General features: G+C 36.9%; 3 protein-coding genes across 4 annotated transcripts; all 3 read left to right on the top strand.

Moving 5' to 3' along the window:
* Positions 1-1,181: 1,181 nt before the first annotated feature.
* LOC137722567 (T-complex protein 1 subunit alpha) lies at positions 1,182-14,147 on the top strand. 2 transcript variants are annotated; one of them, XM_068461600.2, is made up of 17 exons: positions 1,182-1,484; positions 1,576-1,640; positions 2,278-2,367; positions 2,452-2,538; positions 2,644-2,703; positions 2,849-2,899; positions 3,242-3,337; positions 3,538-3,603; positions 3,734-3,951; positions 4,377-4,473; positions 5,084-5,170; positions 5,605-5,739; positions 5,886-5,990; positions 6,307-6,435; positions 6,532-6,653; positions 6,916-7,006; positions 7,114-7,510. In XM_068461600.2, exons 1-17 carry the CDS (start codon positions 1,412-1,414, stop codon positions 7,192-7,194), a joined length of 1,653 nt encoding a protein of 550 aa, XP_068317701.1. In that variant the 5' UTR covers positions 1,182-1,411; the 3' UTR covers positions 7,195-7,510. The 2 variants fall into 2 exon arrangements, with proteins under 2 accessions (XP_068317701.1, XP_088548499.1); XM_088692373.1 differs by lacking the exons at positions 5,605-5,739; positions 5,886-5,990; positions 6,307-6,435; ... (1 more) ...; positions 6,916-7,006; positions 7,114-7,510 and adding exons at positions 12,241-12,375; positions 12,522-12,626; positions 12,943-13,071; ... (1 more) ...; positions 13,552-13,642; positions 13,750-14,147 and having other exon boundaries at positions 1,214-1,484.
* Positions 8,973-10,841, top strand: LOC148697327 (large ribosomal subunit protein bL35c-like). Its single transcript, XM_088692372.1, has 3 exons — positions 8,973-9,314; positions 9,594-9,710; positions 10,477-10,841. Exons 1-3 carry the CDS (start codon positions 9,036-9,038, stop codon positions 10,552-10,554), a joined length of 474 nt encoding a protein of 157 aa, XP_088548498.1. The 5' UTR covers positions 8,973-9,035; the 3' UTR covers positions 10,555-10,841.
* A 1,446-nt stretch (positions 14,148-15,593) lies between the features above and the next one.
* Positions 15,594-17,393, top strand: LOC137722575 (large ribosomal subunit protein bL35c). Its single transcript, XM_068461609.2, has 3 exons — positions 15,594-15,966; positions 16,246-16,362; positions 17,115-17,393. Exons 1-3 carry the CDS (start codon positions 15,688-15,690, stop codon positions 17,190-17,192), a joined length of 474 nt encoding a protein of 157 aa, XP_068317710.2. The 5' UTR covers positions 15,594-15,687; the 3' UTR covers positions 17,193-17,393.
* The last annotated feature ends 1,162 nt before the right edge of the window (positions 17,394-18,555 follow it).

Genomic DNA, 18,555 nt, shown 5'->3' with positions numbered 1-18,555 from the left:
TTTTTTTGAAATTCAAGGATGATGTTCATTAAATAAATGGGTATATGTACAACCAGAGGATATGGTGCTAATAATGGGCTTATCGGATATTTTATCCTGGTCGAAGAAAAGAAGAGTATCCCACACCAACAACTTAACTAATAATACTATCCTCCGATAGAAGATCGGAAATTACATTGGGAGGTTCCTCAAACAATGAAACTGGATGTTCTAAATTTAAACTTAGCCTAGCTAAACGATGAGCCACCTTATTCGCCTCTTTTTGTCTGCAAGAAGCTTTCCACTTCGTGAAGGACTGCAATATCTTGCGCGTATAATCCAAGAGATGTCCAAAGGGGTCGTTGTTAGCTGCTACATTGAGTTAGACTACAGAAATCACCACTAGAGCATCACCCTCTATTTCAACCTGTGCCGTCGACCACTACTGTGCAAACAGAGCTGCTTCACGAGCAGCAACAAGTTAGCAACCTTGGGAAGCATGGGCAAGCTGACCTTGCCTAATTTCTTCACGATGGCAGCAATGAACTCCCCTAAGGCATTCCTGACGACCACCACCCCAATGCCTCATAATGCTCCGTTCTCATCCAAAGCGCCATCAAAATTACATTTAATCCATCCTTCCTCCAGTTTCTTCCATTCATGTAACCTGTCTGTTCTGCACTTCGACTTCACATCATGCCATCTTTTGTATTCAAGCAGCCATGCTTGAGCTTGTAATTGAGTTTCCATTGCCCACTAGGGGTAAGGCCGATCCCTTCCAAAGCAATGCATGCATTTCGTTCCTCCAAATACTCTAAAGCAATACTAACACCAGATCGAAGTTCTCTTTCGATAGAGAACTAGCCATATTTGCCAACATTATTGCAACCCGTCATCTCCGTTTCACCTAGTTTGAAGTCCCAATGAGCTCGAAAACAACGTAGCAGAAGACCTAGGGCATTGTAGGAGAGCAATTCGATACCAAATTAGGTTGTCCATCGTGTAGCTTAGCCGAACTCTCATTTTATTTAGTGTAAAAATATCGATATATTAAAAAAAAAAAAAAAACACATTTTATTTTGAAGAGAGTTAATAAGATCCGAAAACGAAAAAGTGTAAAGATAAAGAGGTCCAGGCCCATAACGAAGCCTACATGGAATAACGGGCTTTATTTAGGATGTATTGTGGACTCTGAATAAAACGACGTCGTCGCACATGAAACCCTTCCGTTTTTGCGCAGTGTGGCAAAATTGGCGCAGGCCGTTTTGAACTGCCGAAGCAAGAAGTGCTTTTGCGTTTGGGTGTATTGTGGACATTCGGGACTGGCAGCTTTTACACTGAACACCTTCTACTTCTCCCTCATTTGGTTCCCTTCCTCCAAAGATCCGATCTAGGGTTTATCTAGGGTTTCTGCTCTCTCTCTGTCTGTTCGATGACCATGTCCTCTCAGACCCCCGATATCTTGGGCGACCGTCAGTACGGTCAGGACGTCCGCACCCAAAATGGTACTCTCTCTCGCCCCCTTGTGGGTTTTCCATTTTAGGTTTCTTACTGAAATGCTGCTAATTTTGTCCGACTTTATTTTGATGAACACAGTGATGGCCTGCCAAGCTGTTGCAAACATCGTCAAGTCCTCACTCGGCCCCGTTGGCCTCGACAAGGTCTCTCTCTCTCTCTCTCTCTCTCTCTCTCTCTCTCTCTCTCTCTATATATATATATATATATGTATATTTGCATGAATCTGAGATGTTATGTGCGTATGAGGTTTCAGTTGACTTATTTCTACTTTATACCACTAGTAATGTTGTTTGGTGTACTTTACTACTTAAAAGCTTCAAAATTTCAGTTAATTTTTTATGTTTGCCATTAATAGTGCTTCTATAGAAGTGCTTTTACTCGTTAGTGATTTTGGTATCTCAAAAGTTTGATTAGAAGCCCTGTAAGATTCCCTGATTCTTCAAAAAATTCACTTCCAAGGAGAAGCACCTTACTTGGGCTTCTTCATAAAATTACTTCAAGTGATTTTAATCTCATTTAAATCACTCTTCAATTTTTGCTAAGCACTCTATAAGTGATTTTGGCTCGTCCATAATCACTCAAAAAGGGGCCCCTCATGGTGGTGTGGAGTTTCATTCTTTTATTTTTGTCCTTATGGTGAATTCGTATGCTTCAAATCACTAGTGGAGTTGATGTTTTTCAAGTGGAAGACTGAATCTTATAGCCCAATTGCACAATATTATAAATTAAGTATGCAAGGGTTTCAGCTGGTTTACTATGTTTATTGGTTGGTCATTGCAGATGCTTGTCGACGATATCGGTGATGTGACTATTACTAATGATGGGGCTACTATACTCAAGATGTTAGAAGTTGAGCATCCTGCTGCCAAGGTGTGTAAAAGTTGGTTATTTCTTGCAAATATTATACTATAGATGCATTTATACATGTCTGAAAATGCATTTATACATGTGTAGGTGCTTGTGGAGTTGGCTGAGCTTCAAGATCGAGAAGTTGGAGATGGGACAACGTCAGTGGTCATTATAGCTGCAGAGTTGCTTAAGGTAATCCTGTGTGGTTTTTCTCCTCACCCCATATGCTTTTCTAGAAGCATCTTATGCTCTAAAAGATTTTAACTGGGAATCAACGGTTTGCTTCTAATTCTGCAGAGAGCAAATGATCTTGTAAGGAATAAGATTCACCCAACATCCATAATCAGTGGTTACAGAGTGAGCACCTCTTCTTGTTTCTTTTCTGTTTCGGATTCCATATTTAGCAACTGCATTTGCTTCCAAAATATTTTGTGGCTTATAACATGATGCTTTTCTATTGTATTTGAACCTCTTATGTTTGATCGTATCACCCTCTGTACAGCTTGCTATGAGGGAAGCATGCAAATATGTTGAGGAAAAGTTAGCTGTGAAGGTGAGGCCCCTTCAGAGAAATCTTCTTTTGATGTGTGTAGTAGAAGGGTCTCTTGTTGTTGGATTAAATTTCACTTTGGCCATACAGAGTATGTGGGAATTCTCTCTTAAACTTTTTTAGAGGTTTGGAAGGGTTGCATATTTTGTGAACAGAAATTAATAGTTTTGGATATTCAATTGACTCTTGCCAAGCAGGCTCACTGCTCATATGTTCATAGTCACAATTCATGATAGTCTCTAGGCCATATGCTTTGACGTATAGAAATTTTGTGGTTCATCTGTAAAATATTTTATACAAAAAGTGTTCCTGTTTGTTTAATTGATTGTGTTTTGATTTTTCCAGGTTGACAAGCTTGGAAAAGATTCTCTAGTAAATTGTGCAAAGACAAGCATGTCCTCAAAGTTGATAGGCGGTGACAGTGACTTCTTTGCAAATATGGTATGCTGTTTGGATTGAAATTTTATCTTCTTAAGGGCTAATGTTGTTGGATTTGTCACCCATATGAACTCCTTTCTCGTGTAAAGTTTATTAATTGGCAAATCTTATCTGTGGTTTCAGGAGCAAAAGTTAAACCCTTAGTTTTTTTTTTTTTTTCCTTGTGTGTTTTAACGATACTAGTATATAATTGGTTTTTCTAGGTTGTAGATGCAGTACAAGCTGTAAAGATGACCAATGCTCGGGGGGAAGTCAAGTACCCAATCAAGGTTGGTACTTAGTAGTTGTGTATAGTGTTCATGAAGTTTTTGTCATGTGCTCATATGCTTCCTTATGCTATTCTATCTTTTGTTTGTATTTACCTTTGTACTTTGTCTTAGTTGCTCTTTTGATTTTCAGGGGATTAATATTTTGAAAGCTCATGGAAAAAGTGCAAGAGATAGCTATCTCTTAACTGGTTATGCACTAAATACAGGCCGTGCTGCACAAGGAATGCCACTGAGAGTTTCCCCTGCGAAGATTGCCTGTCTTGACTTTAATCTTCAGAAGACCAAAATGCAAATGGGTGTCCAAGTTTTAGTTAGTGATCCCAGGGAGCTTGAAAAGATTCGCCAAAGGTGATAAGATGATGGACCTTATTTTTCTTTTTAAGTTGTATGTGTCATATCATTGTATATGTATATCACGCAGTGAGCGTTGCAGACCCCGTCCATAGCATTCGTTGGAGGGTATGAACACAGTTAGCAAGCTGTGGTATAGAATAGGTGATTCTGCTGATATATTATGCAATCCTTTTCTCAATACTGCTAAAAAGACTTAGCTCAATTGCCCTTTAATCACTGAAATTGATAGGCCCAAATAGAATTATGGAATTTGCTTGTGCAGATGTTAACTGCCTCAAATAGATAGGTTTGGGATTGCTTATGCTTGGGAAAGGATTTCAATCACTTTTCTTTATTGATGGATTGTTATGTCATAAAAAGACATATTTTGACGCTTAATTGTACGTTTGGCAATGTACTGATTATATTTATCTCTGCAGAGAAGCTGATATGACAAAAGAGCGTATTGAGAAACTTCTGAAAGTTGGAGCAAATGTTATTCTGACCACAAAAGGGATTGACGACATGGCACTCAAGGCAAGATTCTTTTGTGATTTGTTTCTCTAACTTTTTTATTTTGAAGTACTAGATTATTAACACTCTAATAAAATATCCTGCACTCTCTTTTATTTTGTTTTTTTTTTTCCTAAGGAGTGCATGATGATTTTTATGGATTGCAAATAGCAGCTCCCTTATTATCATTATTTTTAAGTCTTCATAAATTATGGGTTAATTTTAGCTTGGTCATATGCCCAAAAATTTGAATGGCTGAACACTCACGGTTAATGTTTTTGGCAATTGTTTTTCTTTTGTAGGTTCTCTTATTTGAAAATTGTGTATCATCTTTACGATATGTTACTCTTATCCTCTTCAATACGTGTTTATGCCTATAAGATATGCTGTTGTTTAATACAGAAATGCTGAAGTTTGAGGTCTCAACATAACCATGTTATGAGACGAACTAGTAGTTGTACTCTCTTTATTTTAACTCCTTTATTGTTATTCGGCATACAATGAGCTATGAAAATACAAAATACAAATGTACTTCTATATATTTCCGGCGTGGGTATATCAATGTTTATCACATGCACCAGGTGTATTAAGCTTGGCAACTGCATAAACTTTATATCCTTGATTGTAATTTCAGTATTTTGTGGAGGCTGGGGCTATTGCTGTCAGACGTGTTCAGAAAGAAGATATGCGCCATGTTGCTAAGGCTACAGGTGCAACAATGGTAATATTCTTCATGTGCTTCTCTAATTGTATAATTGTCTAGCAGATTAATTTTCATTTAGATTTATTTTGGAGTACAGCTATCACTCATGTTCAATGGAAATAGTTTCTTTTGCAATACTATTTTCTTTTGGAATCATCATGTGTCATGTCCTGATCATCAGCCTATAAATTGAAAACAATACATAAATATGCAAAAAAAATTTGTGAAGAAGCTAAACGTAAATTTTCGGTGGAATACTTGAAAACAATACATCAGTGAACTCTTGAAACAATACATCGGTGTAGTACTTAACAATACTTAACCGAAAGCAATCAACTTGTTCACAAATTTTGTATTTATGTTTTTTTTGTATTTTTTTATTTTTTTATTATCAGAAAGTAGATCCATATGTTGTATAATTATGTCATCTTGGTTTTGTTTTTTATCTGTAGGTTTCAACTTTCGCTGATATGGAAGGGGAGGAAACTTTTGATACGTCACTTCTTGGATCTGCAGATGAAGTTGTGGAGGAGCGCATTTCTGATGATGATGTGATTTTGATAAAAGGAACCAAAAATAACAGTGCAGTGAGTTTAATTAATTTTTAACATTTTTCCGTGCTTGACGTTGAGTTCTAATTGCTTCAAGTTATTGTGAAGTTTATACATTTATATGTAGGACATTATCTATAATCTTATGGTATGGACTGATTTTCTGAATATATTCTTTTCAGGTGTCGTTGATTCTCAGAGGTGCAAATGACTATATGCTTGATGAGATGGAAAGAGCTCTTCATGATGCTTTGTCTATTGTCAAGAGGACTCTAGAATCTAACACGGTATAATTTATTTACTACATAAGTGATAAGAAAAGGATCAGAACCATTTTAAATTTACTTTCTTCTGAACTAAATTATATTTGACGCTATTTTTTATTAATGAGTATTTTTTTCATGCGAAATGGGTTTTATGGTTATTTATTTGATTTGTCCAATGCAATTTTTTGGGGGAGGTGTGGAAGAACTTGAAATGTATTTTTCAATGGAAATATGAAGATAAAACTGTGAAGGTTTCACCACTGAGTTTGGTGTTGTCTTTTTATTGAGAGTTTCTTGTTATTTGCATATCTAATTCGTTGATGTATTTACCATACAGGTAGTACCAGGTGGAGGTGCAGTTGAGTCTGCATTGTCTCTGTATTTGGAGGGTTTTGCTACAACATTAGGATCACGTGAGCAGTTGGCAATTGCCGAGTTTGCTGAATCTTTGTTGATTATACCAAAGGTTCTAAACATCTTATTGCAAATTGTGTATTTTTGTTGTGTTCTGCTATTTTTCGTATGCTAATGGTGTTTCTATTGTGACTTTTATCTGGTTTAGGTTCTTGCTGTCAATGCTGCCAAGGATTCTACAGATTTAGTTTCAATACTACGGGCCAACCACCACAGGGCACAAACCAAGGCAACAAACAGGACTGACAAGAAGGATAAGGATTATTCCAGGTATTTTCTGAGTATTGTCGGGGCATTCTGCCCAATTTTATATTATTGGTTTCCGCAGTCGTCATTGTTTGCGGTGTCTGTATATTGAATTCTGTAGCATTATCATTATACTTGCTCATATGCAACAATAGACTTACAAAAGTAAGCCAATATGATAACAGTGCAACTAAAATTATATTCCGTCATATGATTCTTGGGTGCATAAAATCCTTGCACATTATGTGACTGCATACTTATGGTGAATGCTCTACTATTGTTGCAGCATGGGCTTAGACCTATTAAAGGGAGAAGTTCGTAACAACCTAGAAGCCGGAGTCATTGAGCCTGCAATGAGTAAAGTGAAGATCATTCAGGTACTAAATCCTACGTACAAATCAGTAATAATTTAGGATAATCTGTGAAGATAGATAACTAACAGCCTTGCAATGTTTGTAAACGTGAAACTTTTTTGGTTTGGCAGTTTGCAACTGAAGCAGCTATTACAATTCTCCGAATTGATGACATGATCAGGCTAGCCAAGGATGAAAGTCAAGAGGGTTAGGTTTGAACTTTTCCTTGTCTGTTTGTTTCCGGAGTAGAATGTCGATGTGTGGGAAGTGACTCTGTGCCCGAAGAGGACTTAACGGTTTACATTCGTTGCGTGCACTAGAAGAATCAGATGGAGGATTTTGGTCATGTAGTTTTGTGTGGGAATTACGATTACTATTAAACCCAAATATTCAGGGAACGGTTTGGTCTGGTTAGAGGAAGTCGGTTTTGGGGTGATGGAGAAATTTATTATTAACCGATGTCGGCTTTCCAATTTAACCCCCAACTTTGAAATGTTTTGTATGATTAGTGACTGGATATTTGCAGAATCTCTGGCCGTTCTCCGTTGAGAATTCATTGTGATATTCTTAAAAGCCATGGGGAATGCCTTGACATTCAAATGGTCACACCCAAAAACCTACTCGAAAAATCCCCAGGAAAATCTCTTACAGTAGCTGCTCTTAGCTTGTTGCCCTACCCTACCGGTTTCACCCTCCCCAACAAAACAAGACCGAATTCGTGACTCTTTATTTGTTCCGTGTTATTTTCCGAGTCTTGATCCGTGAGATTTTATTTTTGAATTATTAATTTTTGAACACATATATCTCATTATTTATATAATATAGTAACATGTAATGTGTATCATTCGGTGTTCTAGTTACACAGAAAAATTTCTCCTTCCCCCTGTAAATGGACTCGAATCCTCTCCAGATCCGTTCCCGGGAGATCCTCGGGTCGGGATCCTTCAAGAATAAGCGTTTGATAAAAACTAACGGTCAGGATTAGTTGGAATTATTTTTCCTCTCTGTACGAAACGAAACGCCTCCATCATTTACCATCTTCTCTTCACCATTTCTCACTCTCCAAGCAATTTATTTCAATGTTTGGGTATTTTCTGAACACGCTTATAACCCAGAAGAGTAAAATGTAGAAATGATCTTTTAACTTTAATTAAATTGGAGCAATGATTTTTCAACTAAAAATTTATTACTATTGGTCTCTCAACTTATTAAAATATGTAGCTATAGTTATTTTAATTAATTTTGTTAAAATTTTGTCAAAATAAGTTATGTTGGAATAACTATTTATATAATAAGGGTTTCCTCAACTCATCAAAGTGTAATTATGATCATTTTCGTCAACTACGTCAAAAATTTTGTCAAAACGAATTATGTTGGAATGACCATTACTACAATTGGATTAAAGTTAAAAGACTATTTCTCCAGTTGAATTGAAGTTGAGGGACAATAGATTTTTAGTTGAATGATCATAATTGCACGTTTTGATGAGTTGATGAAGTATTGCTCTAATTGAGTTAAAATTAAGAGACATAATTTACTCTAACCAAGAAATTAAAATTTCCGAACCGCCAAGCAATAGATTGCAGAGAGAAAGAAGAAATTTGTCAAATTTCGGATTTAACGTGAAACCCATTCAGGGAGAAAAAGAAAAAAGCAATAGATCACTCGAAGGCTTGAGGAGACCCCCGCTAAAAGGGACTAACGAGTGCAGAGTTGAAAGAGGAGAGAGAGCCAGATTTATTTTTTTATTTTTTTATTTTTTTGGTGAAATTGAAATGGTTTCTGGAAAATGAGAGGAGAGAGAGAAGAAAAACTGATCAAGTTTCGAACTTTTTGATGTGGAATTGAGGGAGAAGAGATAGAGGAAAGAGAGGCTTTTTGATGTGAAAACCATTAAAAAGAAAAATTAATTGACAGCCGTAGGATGTGCATCAAACGGCCCATATAAAATCGGTCCGGAGGCTAGATGACCCCCTGCAACGGATACGAGGATATAAGGAGTACAAACTTCATCCATAAGCGTTTGCTGTCAGTGGAAGAAGAGAAAGTAAGAATGGCTTGTGTAGGTGTAACCATGACCATGGCGACATCGTTTGGTCTGAGATACTACCCATCGTGCTCTTACCCAACTCAACTCAATCACGGCTCAGTTCAACTCGGTAACTTCAAGAGGCCCAAACCCTTGAGACTCAGTTCCTCGCAATCGCATAGCATTTCTGGGTTGGACTCGCTTCTTCCCCACAAGCTCTGCGCTATCAATTTCACCCCTCCTCGCCGCCTTAGCTCTCTTACCATCGTCTCCGCCAAGGGCTACAAAATGAAGACCCACAAGGTATTGTTCGTCTTTTCTGTTTGGTTACTGAGAAAATCTTTGGAAAATAAGCAATTTGGATTCTGGAGTTGATATTATGATTCTCTTCTTTATTGGTATAGTAGTGAATTCGAATTTGATAATAGTCCACCGAATAAATTCTTAGTGAAACCTTGAACTGTGAATTCCCCCAATCAAATCCAACTTGGGCTGTTGTTTCTTGTTGTTTAATTGTTAGCTTGAAAATTTTATTTGTTTTGACATCTAAGTAGTAAGTATTTGGTGAATTATTGTTGATAGGCTTCGGCGAAGCGCTTCAGGGTGACGGGTAGAGGAAAAATAGTTCGGAGGAGAGCTGGAAAGCAACATTTACTTGTAAAGAAGAATGCCAAGAGGAGAACTCGACTCTCCAAAATGGTGCGTTTTGTGTAACTTATCTCCACTTTCAATTAGTATATATTTCCCTCCACTTTCAATTGTCTAGTGTTTTGTTATAGAATGATTTTCTTTGAAACATTCAACGTTTGACTCACGAAGTTTAGGTTTGAATTTAATTTGCTATATTACCATGATTTTAAGGGCTTGTTCTGAACCCTGATTACTTTTAGAACCAGTTCAAGTGAAACTTGAGCAAGAAATGGTTTCTTCTCACGTATCAACAATTTGTTCGTGAACTTTGAAAAAAGTGGTGCATAGTTTGCAATCGCTTTATCATTCGTTCTTGTTCTAGAGAAATAATGATTGTCTTCTCATCCATTACCCATTTGAGTTTGCCATCTTGTCTATTGTATGCTTCATTTGTTCATAGCATTTATCATTATCAGTGTGATTTTTTTTATTTTTTTGAGTTGGCTTGTTTTAAAGCTCAACTTCTAAAGGCAAGGCAATACCCTCAATAGCTTGCAATTTGGAAAGAGTGAACTGTCGAAATTGGGAAAGGAGAAGCTTTGGAGTGATCTCTTCATGGGAAAAGGGAAAAAAATAATGTTTTCTTATGTTACTTGGTTCTTATAAACCCATCTAGCTCGTCCAAATGAACGCATATAGCTCATCTAAATGAACCATAGGTCCATAGCCCACCAATTACCCAGCACTCAACCCACACACCCCCACCATCTAGATGCCCACGGGTTTAGTACTGCTACTTGGTTTCTTATGTTAGTTTGGCTTTTGCTATGTGCAGCATGCAGTTAGTCGAAGTGACTATGACAACGTGATTGGAGCCTTGCCATACCTAAAAGTAAATAGGAAGGCAGAGTAAAGGTGATTTCCAAACTTGATGCAAATGGAATTTCTGACATGTACTCTTTTATTTCTCAAATCTTTGTACGAGTGTTTGATCTTTTTTTTTTTTTTTCCTTCAATGATCTTTATTTCCTTGTCTATTGAGGGTGTTGGTTACATTTTCAACGTACGGACATATATCATGGAAACACATTTTTTATGTAGTTTCCTCTTTTGCAAGATTCTAGAACTTGGGTCTGCTGGAAAATGCAGACAATATGATAACATTCTATGATGCATTTTATTCTATGTACTTCATTTTGGCCTAGTTGCACGTGGGACGGAGTGTCAGTGTTGTGCTATGAATTGCAAACTTATATTTATTATTGATAGAATGGGTCTATCTTCTTTTATTTATCATTCATCGACCATCGTACCATGGAAGGATTAGTTTTAGCATTTGTGTGCGGATTGTTTAACTGCTGTTACATCGTGCACTTAGTCTTCCCTGTGCGTTAAACTGGGGTGTGGTAATACTGTTATAGAGAAGGTGACGAGGTAATAGTATAGTTGATAGTTATGGATAATTAGATGTCTAGCGGGTTCTCATTTTTTGACTGTTGCCAAGGTACTTTGGAATCCTGTATCCCCCAGTTTCCTAAATCTTGTGGTTTACTCAGTTACTGATTGAACTGAATTGAAAATGCTAGCTAGGTATGACCTTGGCCTTGGGTTTACTCAATCAACATTATCAACTCTTCAACTAACTTTTCAAATTTTAATTTCACTTTAAGTTAATCTTATCTTGTTGGGGCCAAGTTTTACTTTCCACCTCTACTAAACAATGATTAAAATATTTCGGGCTACCCAATTTGCTAAATTGAAAAGGTCACTCAGCATTGTATTGGATGATTGTGAGCTCAAAAATATTGATCAATGAAGTGCATGGTATGGAATTGTAGGGGTCTTAGGAGACCTAATTTTAGTAGTAATTTTAGTTTTTTTTACTTGCTTGAAACTAAGATGTCCATAGAAAAGGTCCAAAGCAATTTCTACTGTAGGCACTTTGATCAGGTTTTTTAGCTGCAATCTCGCTGGCAGAGCTGGTGGGGTTTGTTCTGGAACTCATCTTCCATTAGCATTACTGTTTTAAGCTCTTCACATCGTTTTATCCACTGTGTAGTTAAAGATTTGCATAATGATAAGGTGCAATTCATTACCTTTGTTTATGCTTATCCTCATAAACATTTACAAGCTAATCTTTGGGATCAAATTTTAGCAGATAAACCGGCAAACCACCCTTGGTGTTTAATTGGAGACTTCAATAATTTTGTGGACTTCACTGAAAAGCTTGGGGGCTGTTCCAATACTACTGCCTACATTAATAACTTCATTAATTTTCTAAATAGGGGCGACTTGATTTCCCTAACTGCCTCTGGTGTTCCTAATACTTGGACCAATGGTCATAGTGACAACACTATAATTTATGAGAGACTTCATCGTGGTGTTTTTAATCCTCAATGTTTGAATGAGATGGAATACTTGAAAACAATACATCAGTGAACTCTTGAAACAATACATCGGTGTAGTACTAAACAATACTTAACCGAAAGCAATCAACTTGTTCACAAATGTTGTATTTATGTCTTTTTTATTTATTTATCAGAAAGTAGATCCATATGTTGTATAATTATGTCATCTTGGTTTTGTTTTTTACCTGTAGGTTTCAACTTTCGCTGATATGGAAGGGGAGGAAACGTTTGATACGTCACTTCTTGGATCTGCAGATGAAGTTGTGGAGGAGCGCATTTCTGATGATGATGTGATTTTGATAAAAGGAACCAAAAATAACAGTGCAGTGAGTTTAATTAATTTTTAACATTTTTCCGTGCTTGACGTTGAGTTCTAATTGCTTCAAGTTATTGTGAAGTTTATACTTTTATATGTAGGACATTATCTATAATCTTATGGTATGGACTGATTTTCTGAATATATTCTTTTCAGGTGTCGTTGATTCTCAGAGGTGCAAATGACTATATGCTTGATGAGATGGAAAGAGCTCTTCATGATGCTTTGTCTATTGTCAAGAGGACTCTAGAATCTAACACGGTATAATTTATTTACTACATAAGTGATAAGAAAAGGATCAGAACCATTTTAAATTTACTTTCTTCTGAACTAAATTATATTTGACGCTATTTTTTATTAATGAGGTTTTTTTTCATGCGAAATGGGTTTTATGGTTATTTATTTGATTTGTCCAATGCAATTTTTTGGGGGAGGTGTGGAAGAACTTGAAATGTATTTTTCAATGGAAATATGAAGATAAAACTGTGAAGGTTTCACCACTGAGTTTGGTGTTGTCTTTTTATTGGGAGTTTCTTGTTATTTGCATATCTAATTCGTTGATGTATTTACCATACAGGTAGTACCAGGTGGAGGTGCAGTTGAGTCTGCATTGTCTCTGTATTTGGAGGGTTTTGCTACAACATTAGGATCACGTGAGCAGTTGGCAATTGCCGAGTTTGCTGAATCTTTGTTGATTATACCAAAGGTTCTAAACATCTTATTGCAAATTGTGTATTTTTGTTGTGTTCTGCTATTTTTCGTATGTTAATGGTGTTTCTATTGCGACTTTTATCTGGTTTAGGTTCTTGCTGTCAATGCTGCCAAGGATTCTACAGATTTAGTTTCAATACTACGGGCCAACCACCACAGGGCACAAACCAAGGCAACAAACAGGACTGACAAGAAGGATAAGGATTATTCTAGGTATTTTCTGAGTATTGTCGGGGCATTCTGCCCAATTTTATATTATTGGTTTCCACAGTCGTCATTGTTTGCGGTGTCTGTATATTGAATTCTGTAGCATTGTCATTATACTTGCTCATATACAACAATAGACTTACAAAAGTAAGCCAATATGATAACAGTGCAACTAAAATTATATTCCGTCATATGATTCTTGGGTGCATAAAATCCTTGCACATTCTGTGACTGCATACTTAGGGTGAATGCTCTACTATTGTTGCAGCATGGGCTTAGACCTATTAAAGGGAGAAGTTCGTAACAACCTAGAAGCCGGAGTCATTGAGCCTGCAATGAGTAAAGTGAAGATCATTCAGGTACTAAATCCTACGTACAAATCAGTAATAATTTAGGATAATCTGTGAAGATAGATAACTAACAGCCTTGCAATGTTTGTAAACGTGAAACTTTTTTGGTTTGGCAGTTTGCAACTGAAGCAGCTATTACAATTCTCCGAATTGATGACATGATCAGGCTAGCCAAGGATGAAAGTCAAGAGGGTTAGGTTTGAACTTTTCCTTGTCTGTTTGTTTCCGGAGTAGAATGTCGATGTGTGGGAAGTGACTCTGTGCCCGAAGAGGACTTAACGGTTTACATTTGTTGCGTGCACTAGAAGAATCAGATGGAGGATTTTGGTCATGTAGTTTTGTGTGGGAATTATGATTACTATTAAACCCAAATATTCAGGGAAAGGTTTGGTCTGGTTAGAGGAAGTGGGTTTTGGGGGTGATGGAGAAAATTATTATTAACCGATGTCGGCTTTCCAATTTAACCCCCGACTTTGAAATGTTTTGTATGATTAATGACTGGATATTTGCAGAATCTCTGGCCGTTGTCCATTGAGAATTCATTGTGATATTCTTAAAAGCCATGGGGAATGCCTTGACATTCAAATGTTCACACCCAAAAACCTACTCGAAAAATCCCCAGGAAAATCTCTTACAGTAGCTGCTCTTAGCTTGTTGCCCTACCCTACCAGTTTCACCCTCCCCAACAAAACAAGACCGAATTCGTGACTCTTTATTTGTTCCGTGTTATTTTCCGAGTTTTGATCCGTGAGATTTTATTTTTAAATTATTAATTTTTGAACACATATATCTTATTATTTATATAGTAACACGTAGTGTATCATCCGTGTTCTAATTACACAGAAAAATCTTTCCTTCCCCTGCTTGTAAATGGACTCGAATCCTCTCCAGATCCGTTCCCGGGAGATTCTCGGGTCGGGCTCCTTCAAGAACAAGCGTTTGATAAAAACTGAACGGTCAGGATTAGTTGGAAGTATTTTTCCTCTTTGTACGAAACGAAACGCCTCTCTCATTTACCTTCTTCTCTTCACCATTTCTCACTCTCCAAGCAATTTATTTCAATGTTTGGGTATTTTCTGAACTTCCTTAAAAGTAAATTGTAAAAATGGTCTCTCAACTTTAATTAATTGGAGTAATGATTTCTTAACTAAAAATTTATTACTATTGGTTCCTCAGCTTATTAAAATGTGTAGATATAGTCATTTTTATCAATTTCGTCAAAATTTTGTCAAAATAAATTATGTTGGAATAACTATTTATATAATAAGGTTTCCTCAACTCATCAAAGTGTAATTATGATCATTTTCGTCAACTACATAAAATTTTTTGTCAAAACAAGTTATGTTGGAAGGACTATTACTACAATTGGGTTAAAGTTAAAGGACTATTTCTCTAATTGAATTAAAGTTGAGAGACAATAGATTTTTAAGTTGAATGACTATAGCTGCACGTTTTGATGAGTTGACGTAGTATTGCTCCAATTGAGATAAAATTAAGGGACACAATTTACTCTAACCCAGAAATTAAAATTTCCGAACCGCCAAGCAATAGATTGCAGAGAGAAAGAAGAGATTAGTCAAGTTTCGGATTTAACGTGAAACCCATTCAGGGAGAAAAAGAAAAAGGCAATAGATTGGGCCGTCACGTGAAGATCGGCACTCGAAGGCTTGAGGAGACCCCCGCTAAAAGGGACTAACGAGTGCAGAGTTGAAAGAGGAGAGAGAGCCAGATTTTTTTATTTATTTTTTGGTGAAATTGAAATGGTTTCTGGAAAATGAGAGGAGAGAGAGAAGAAAAACTGATCAAGTTTCGAACTTTTTGATGTGGAATTGAGGGAGAAGAGATAGAGGAAAGAGAGGCTTTTTGATGTGAAAACCAAACCGTTAAAAAGAAAAATTAATTGACAGCCGTAGGATGTACATCAAACGGCCCATCTAAAAACGGTCCGGAGGCGAGATGACCCCCTGTATATAACACAACGGATATGAGGATATGAGGAGCACAAACTTCATCCATAAGCTTGTTTGCTGTCAGCGGAAGAAGAGAAAGTAAGAATGGCTTGTGTAGGTGTAACCATGACCATGGCGACATCGTTTGGTCTGAGATACTACCCATCGTGCTCTTACCCAACTCAACTCAATCACGGCTCAGTTCAACTCGGTAACTTCAAGAGGCCCAAACCCTTGAGACTGAGTTCCTCGCAATCGCATAGCATTTCTGGGTTGGACTCGCTTCTTCCCCACAAGCTCTCCGCTATCAATTTCACCCCTCCTCGCCGCCTTAGCTCTCTTACCATCGTCTCCGCCAAAGGCTACAAAATGAAGACCCACAAGGTATTGTTCGTCTTTTTTGTTTGGTTACTCAGAAAATCTTTGGAAAATAAGCAATTTGGAATGTGGAGTTGATATTATGATTCTCTTCTTTATTGGTATAGTAGTGAATCCGAATTTGACAATAGTCCACCGAATAAATTCTTAGTGAAACCTTGAACTGTGAATTCCCCCAATCAAATCCAACTTGGGCTGTTGTTTCTTGTTGTTTAATTGTTAGCTTGAAAATTTTATTTGTTTTGACATCTAAGTAGTAAGTATTTGGTGAATTATTGTTGATAGGCTTCGGCAAAGCGCTTCAGGGTGACGGGTAGAGGAAAAATAGTTCGGAGGAGAGCTGGAAAGCAACATTTACTTGTAAAGAAGAATGCCAAGAGGAGAACTCGACTCTCCAAAATGGTGCGTTTTGTGTAACTTATCTCCACTTTCAATTAGTATATATTTCCCTCCACTTTCAATTGTCTAGTGTTTTGTTATAGAATGATTTTCTTTGAAACATTCAACGTTTGACTCAAGGAGTTTAGGTTTGAATTTAATTTGCGATATTACCATGATTTTAAGGGCTTGTTCTGAACCCTGATTACTTTTAGATCCAGTTCAAGTGAAACTTGAGCAAGAAATGGTTTCTTCTCACGTATCAACAATTTGTTCGTGAACTTTGAAAAAAGTGGTGCATAGTTTGCAATCGCTTTATCATTCGTTCTTGTTCTAGAGAAATAATGATTGTCTTCTCATCCATTACCCATTTGAGTTTGCCATCTTGTCTATTGTATGCTTCATTTATCATTATCAGTGTGATTTTTTTTATTTTTTTGAGTTGGCTTGTTTTAAAGCTCAACTTCAAAAGGCAAGGCAATACCCTCAATAGCTTGCAATTTGGAAAGAGTGAACTGTTGAAATTGGGAAAGGAGAAGCTTTGGAGTGATCTCTTCATGGGAAAAGGGAAAAAATAATGTTTTCTTATGTTACTTGGTTCTTATAAACCCATCTAGCTCGTCCAAATGAACGCATATAGCTCATCTAAATGAACCATAGGTCCATAGCCCACCAATTACCCAGCACTCAACCCACACACCCCCACCATCTAGATGCCCACGGGTTTAGTACTGCTACTTGGTTTCTTATGTTAGTTTGGCTTTTGCTATGTGCAGCATGCAGTTAGTCGAAGTGACTATGACAACGTGATTGGAGCCTTGCCATACCTAAAAGTAAATAGGAAGGCAGAGTAAAGGTGATTTCCAAACTTGATGCAAATGGAATTTCTGACATGTACTCTTTTATTTCTCAAATCTTTGTACGAGTGTTTGATCTTTTTTCTTTCTTTCTTCAATGATCTTTATTTCCTTGTCTATTGAGGGTGTTGGTTACATTTTCAACGTACGGACATATATCATGGAAACACATTTTTTATGTAGTTTCCTCTTTTGCAAGATTCAAGAACTTGGGTCTGCTGGAAAATGCAGACAATATGATAACATGCTATGATGCATTTTATTCTATGTACTTCATTTTGGCCTAGTTGCACGTGAGACGGAGTGTCAGTGTTGTGCTATGAATTGCAAACTTATATTTATTATTGATAGAATGGGTCTATCTTCTTTTATTTATCATTCATCGACCATCGTACCATGGAAGGATTAGTTTTAGCATTTGTGTGCGGATTGTTTAACTGCTGTTACATCGTGCACTTAGTCTTCCCTGTGCGTTAAACTGGGGTGTGGTAATACTGTTATAGAGAAGGTGACGAGGTAATAGTATAGTTGATAGTTATGGATAATTAGATGTCTAGCGGGTTCTCATTTTTTGACTGTTGTCAAGGTGCTTTGGAATCCTGTATCCCCCAGTTTCCTAAATCTTGTGGTTTACTCAGTTACTGATTGAACTGAATTGAAAATGCTAGCTAGGTATGACCTTGGCCTTGGGTTTACTCAATCAACATTATCAACTCTTCAACTAACTTTTCAAATTTTAATTTCACTTTAAGTTAATCTTATCTTGTTGGGGCCAAGTTTTACTTTCCACCTCTACTAAACAATGATTAAAATATTTCGGGCGACCCAATTTGCTAAATTGAAAAGGTCACTCAGCATTGTATTGGATGATTGTGAGCTCAAAAATATTGATCAATGAAGTGCATGGTATGGAATTGTAGGGGTCTTAGGAGACCTAATTTTAGTAGTAATTTTAGTTTTTTTTACTTGCTTGAAACTAAGATGTCCATAGACAAGGTCCAAAGCAATTTCTACTGTAGGCACTTTGATCAGGTGTTTTTGCTGCAATCTCGCTGGCAGAGCTGGTGGGGTTTGTTTGTTCTGGAACTCATCTTCCATTAGCATTACTGTTTTAAGCTCTTCACCTCGTTTTATCCACTGTGTAGTTAAAGATTTGCATAATGATAAGGTGCAATTCATTACCTTTGTTTATGCTTATCCTCATAAACATTTACAAGCTAATCTTTGGGATCAAATTTTAGCAGATAAACCGGCAAACCACCCTTGGTTTTTAATTGGAGACTTCAATAATTTTGTGGACTTCACTGAAAAGCTTGGGGGCTGTTCCAATACTACTACCTACATTAATAACTTCATTAAT

Source organism: Pyrus communis, chromosome 4 (genome assembly GCF_041283825.1).
Source record: "Pyrus communis isolate YQ-2024b chromosome 4, ASM4128382v1, whole genome shotgun sequence".
NCBI classification, from domain to species: Eukaryota; Viridiplantae; Streptophyta; class Magnoliopsida; order Rosales; family Rosaceae; genus Pyrus; species Pyrus communis.
This window is presented reverse-complemented; position numbering and strand designations above follow the sequence as displayed.

Excerpts from the sequence above, each read along its gene's own strand:
- LOC137722567 (XM_088692373.1), top strand. The coding sequence starts at position 1,412 with ATGACCATGTCCTCTCAGACCCCCGATATCTTGGGCGACCGTCAGTAC. Across the intron at positions 2,704-2,848 it reads CCATAATCAGTGGTTACAGA|CTTGCTATGAGGGAAGCATG; the intron begins GTGAGCACCTCT and ends CCCTCTGTACAG. Across the intron at positions 4,474-5,083 it reads TTGACGACATGGCACTCAAG|TATTTTGTGGAGGCTGGGGC; the intron begins GCAAGATTCTTT and ends TTGTAATTTCAG.
- LOC137722575 (XM_068461609.2), top strand. The coding sequence starts at position 15,688 with ATGGCTTGTGTAGGTGTAACCATGACCATGGCGACATCGTTTGGTCTG. Across the intron at positions 15,967-16,245 it reads ACAAAATGAAGACCCACAAG|GCTTCGGCAAAGCGCTTCAG; the intron begins GTATTGTTCGTC and ends TATTGTTGATAG. Across the intron at positions 16,363-17,114 it reads GAACTCGACTCTCCAAAATG|CATGCAGTTAGTCGAAGTGA; the intron begins GTGCGTTTTGTG and ends TGCTATGTGCAG.
- LOC148697327 (XM_088692372.1), top strand. The coding sequence starts at position 9,036 with ATGGCTTGTGTAGGTGTAACCATGACCATGGCGACATCGTTTGGTCTG. Across the intron at positions 9,315-9,593 it reads ACAAAATGAAGACCCACAAG|GCTTCGGCGAAGCGCTTCAG; the intron begins GTATTGTTCGTC and ends TATTGTTGATAG. Across the intron at positions 9,711-10,476 it reads GAACTCGACTCTCCAAAATG|CATGCAGTTAGTCGAAGTGA; the intron begins GTGCGTTTTGTG and ends TGCTATGTGCAG.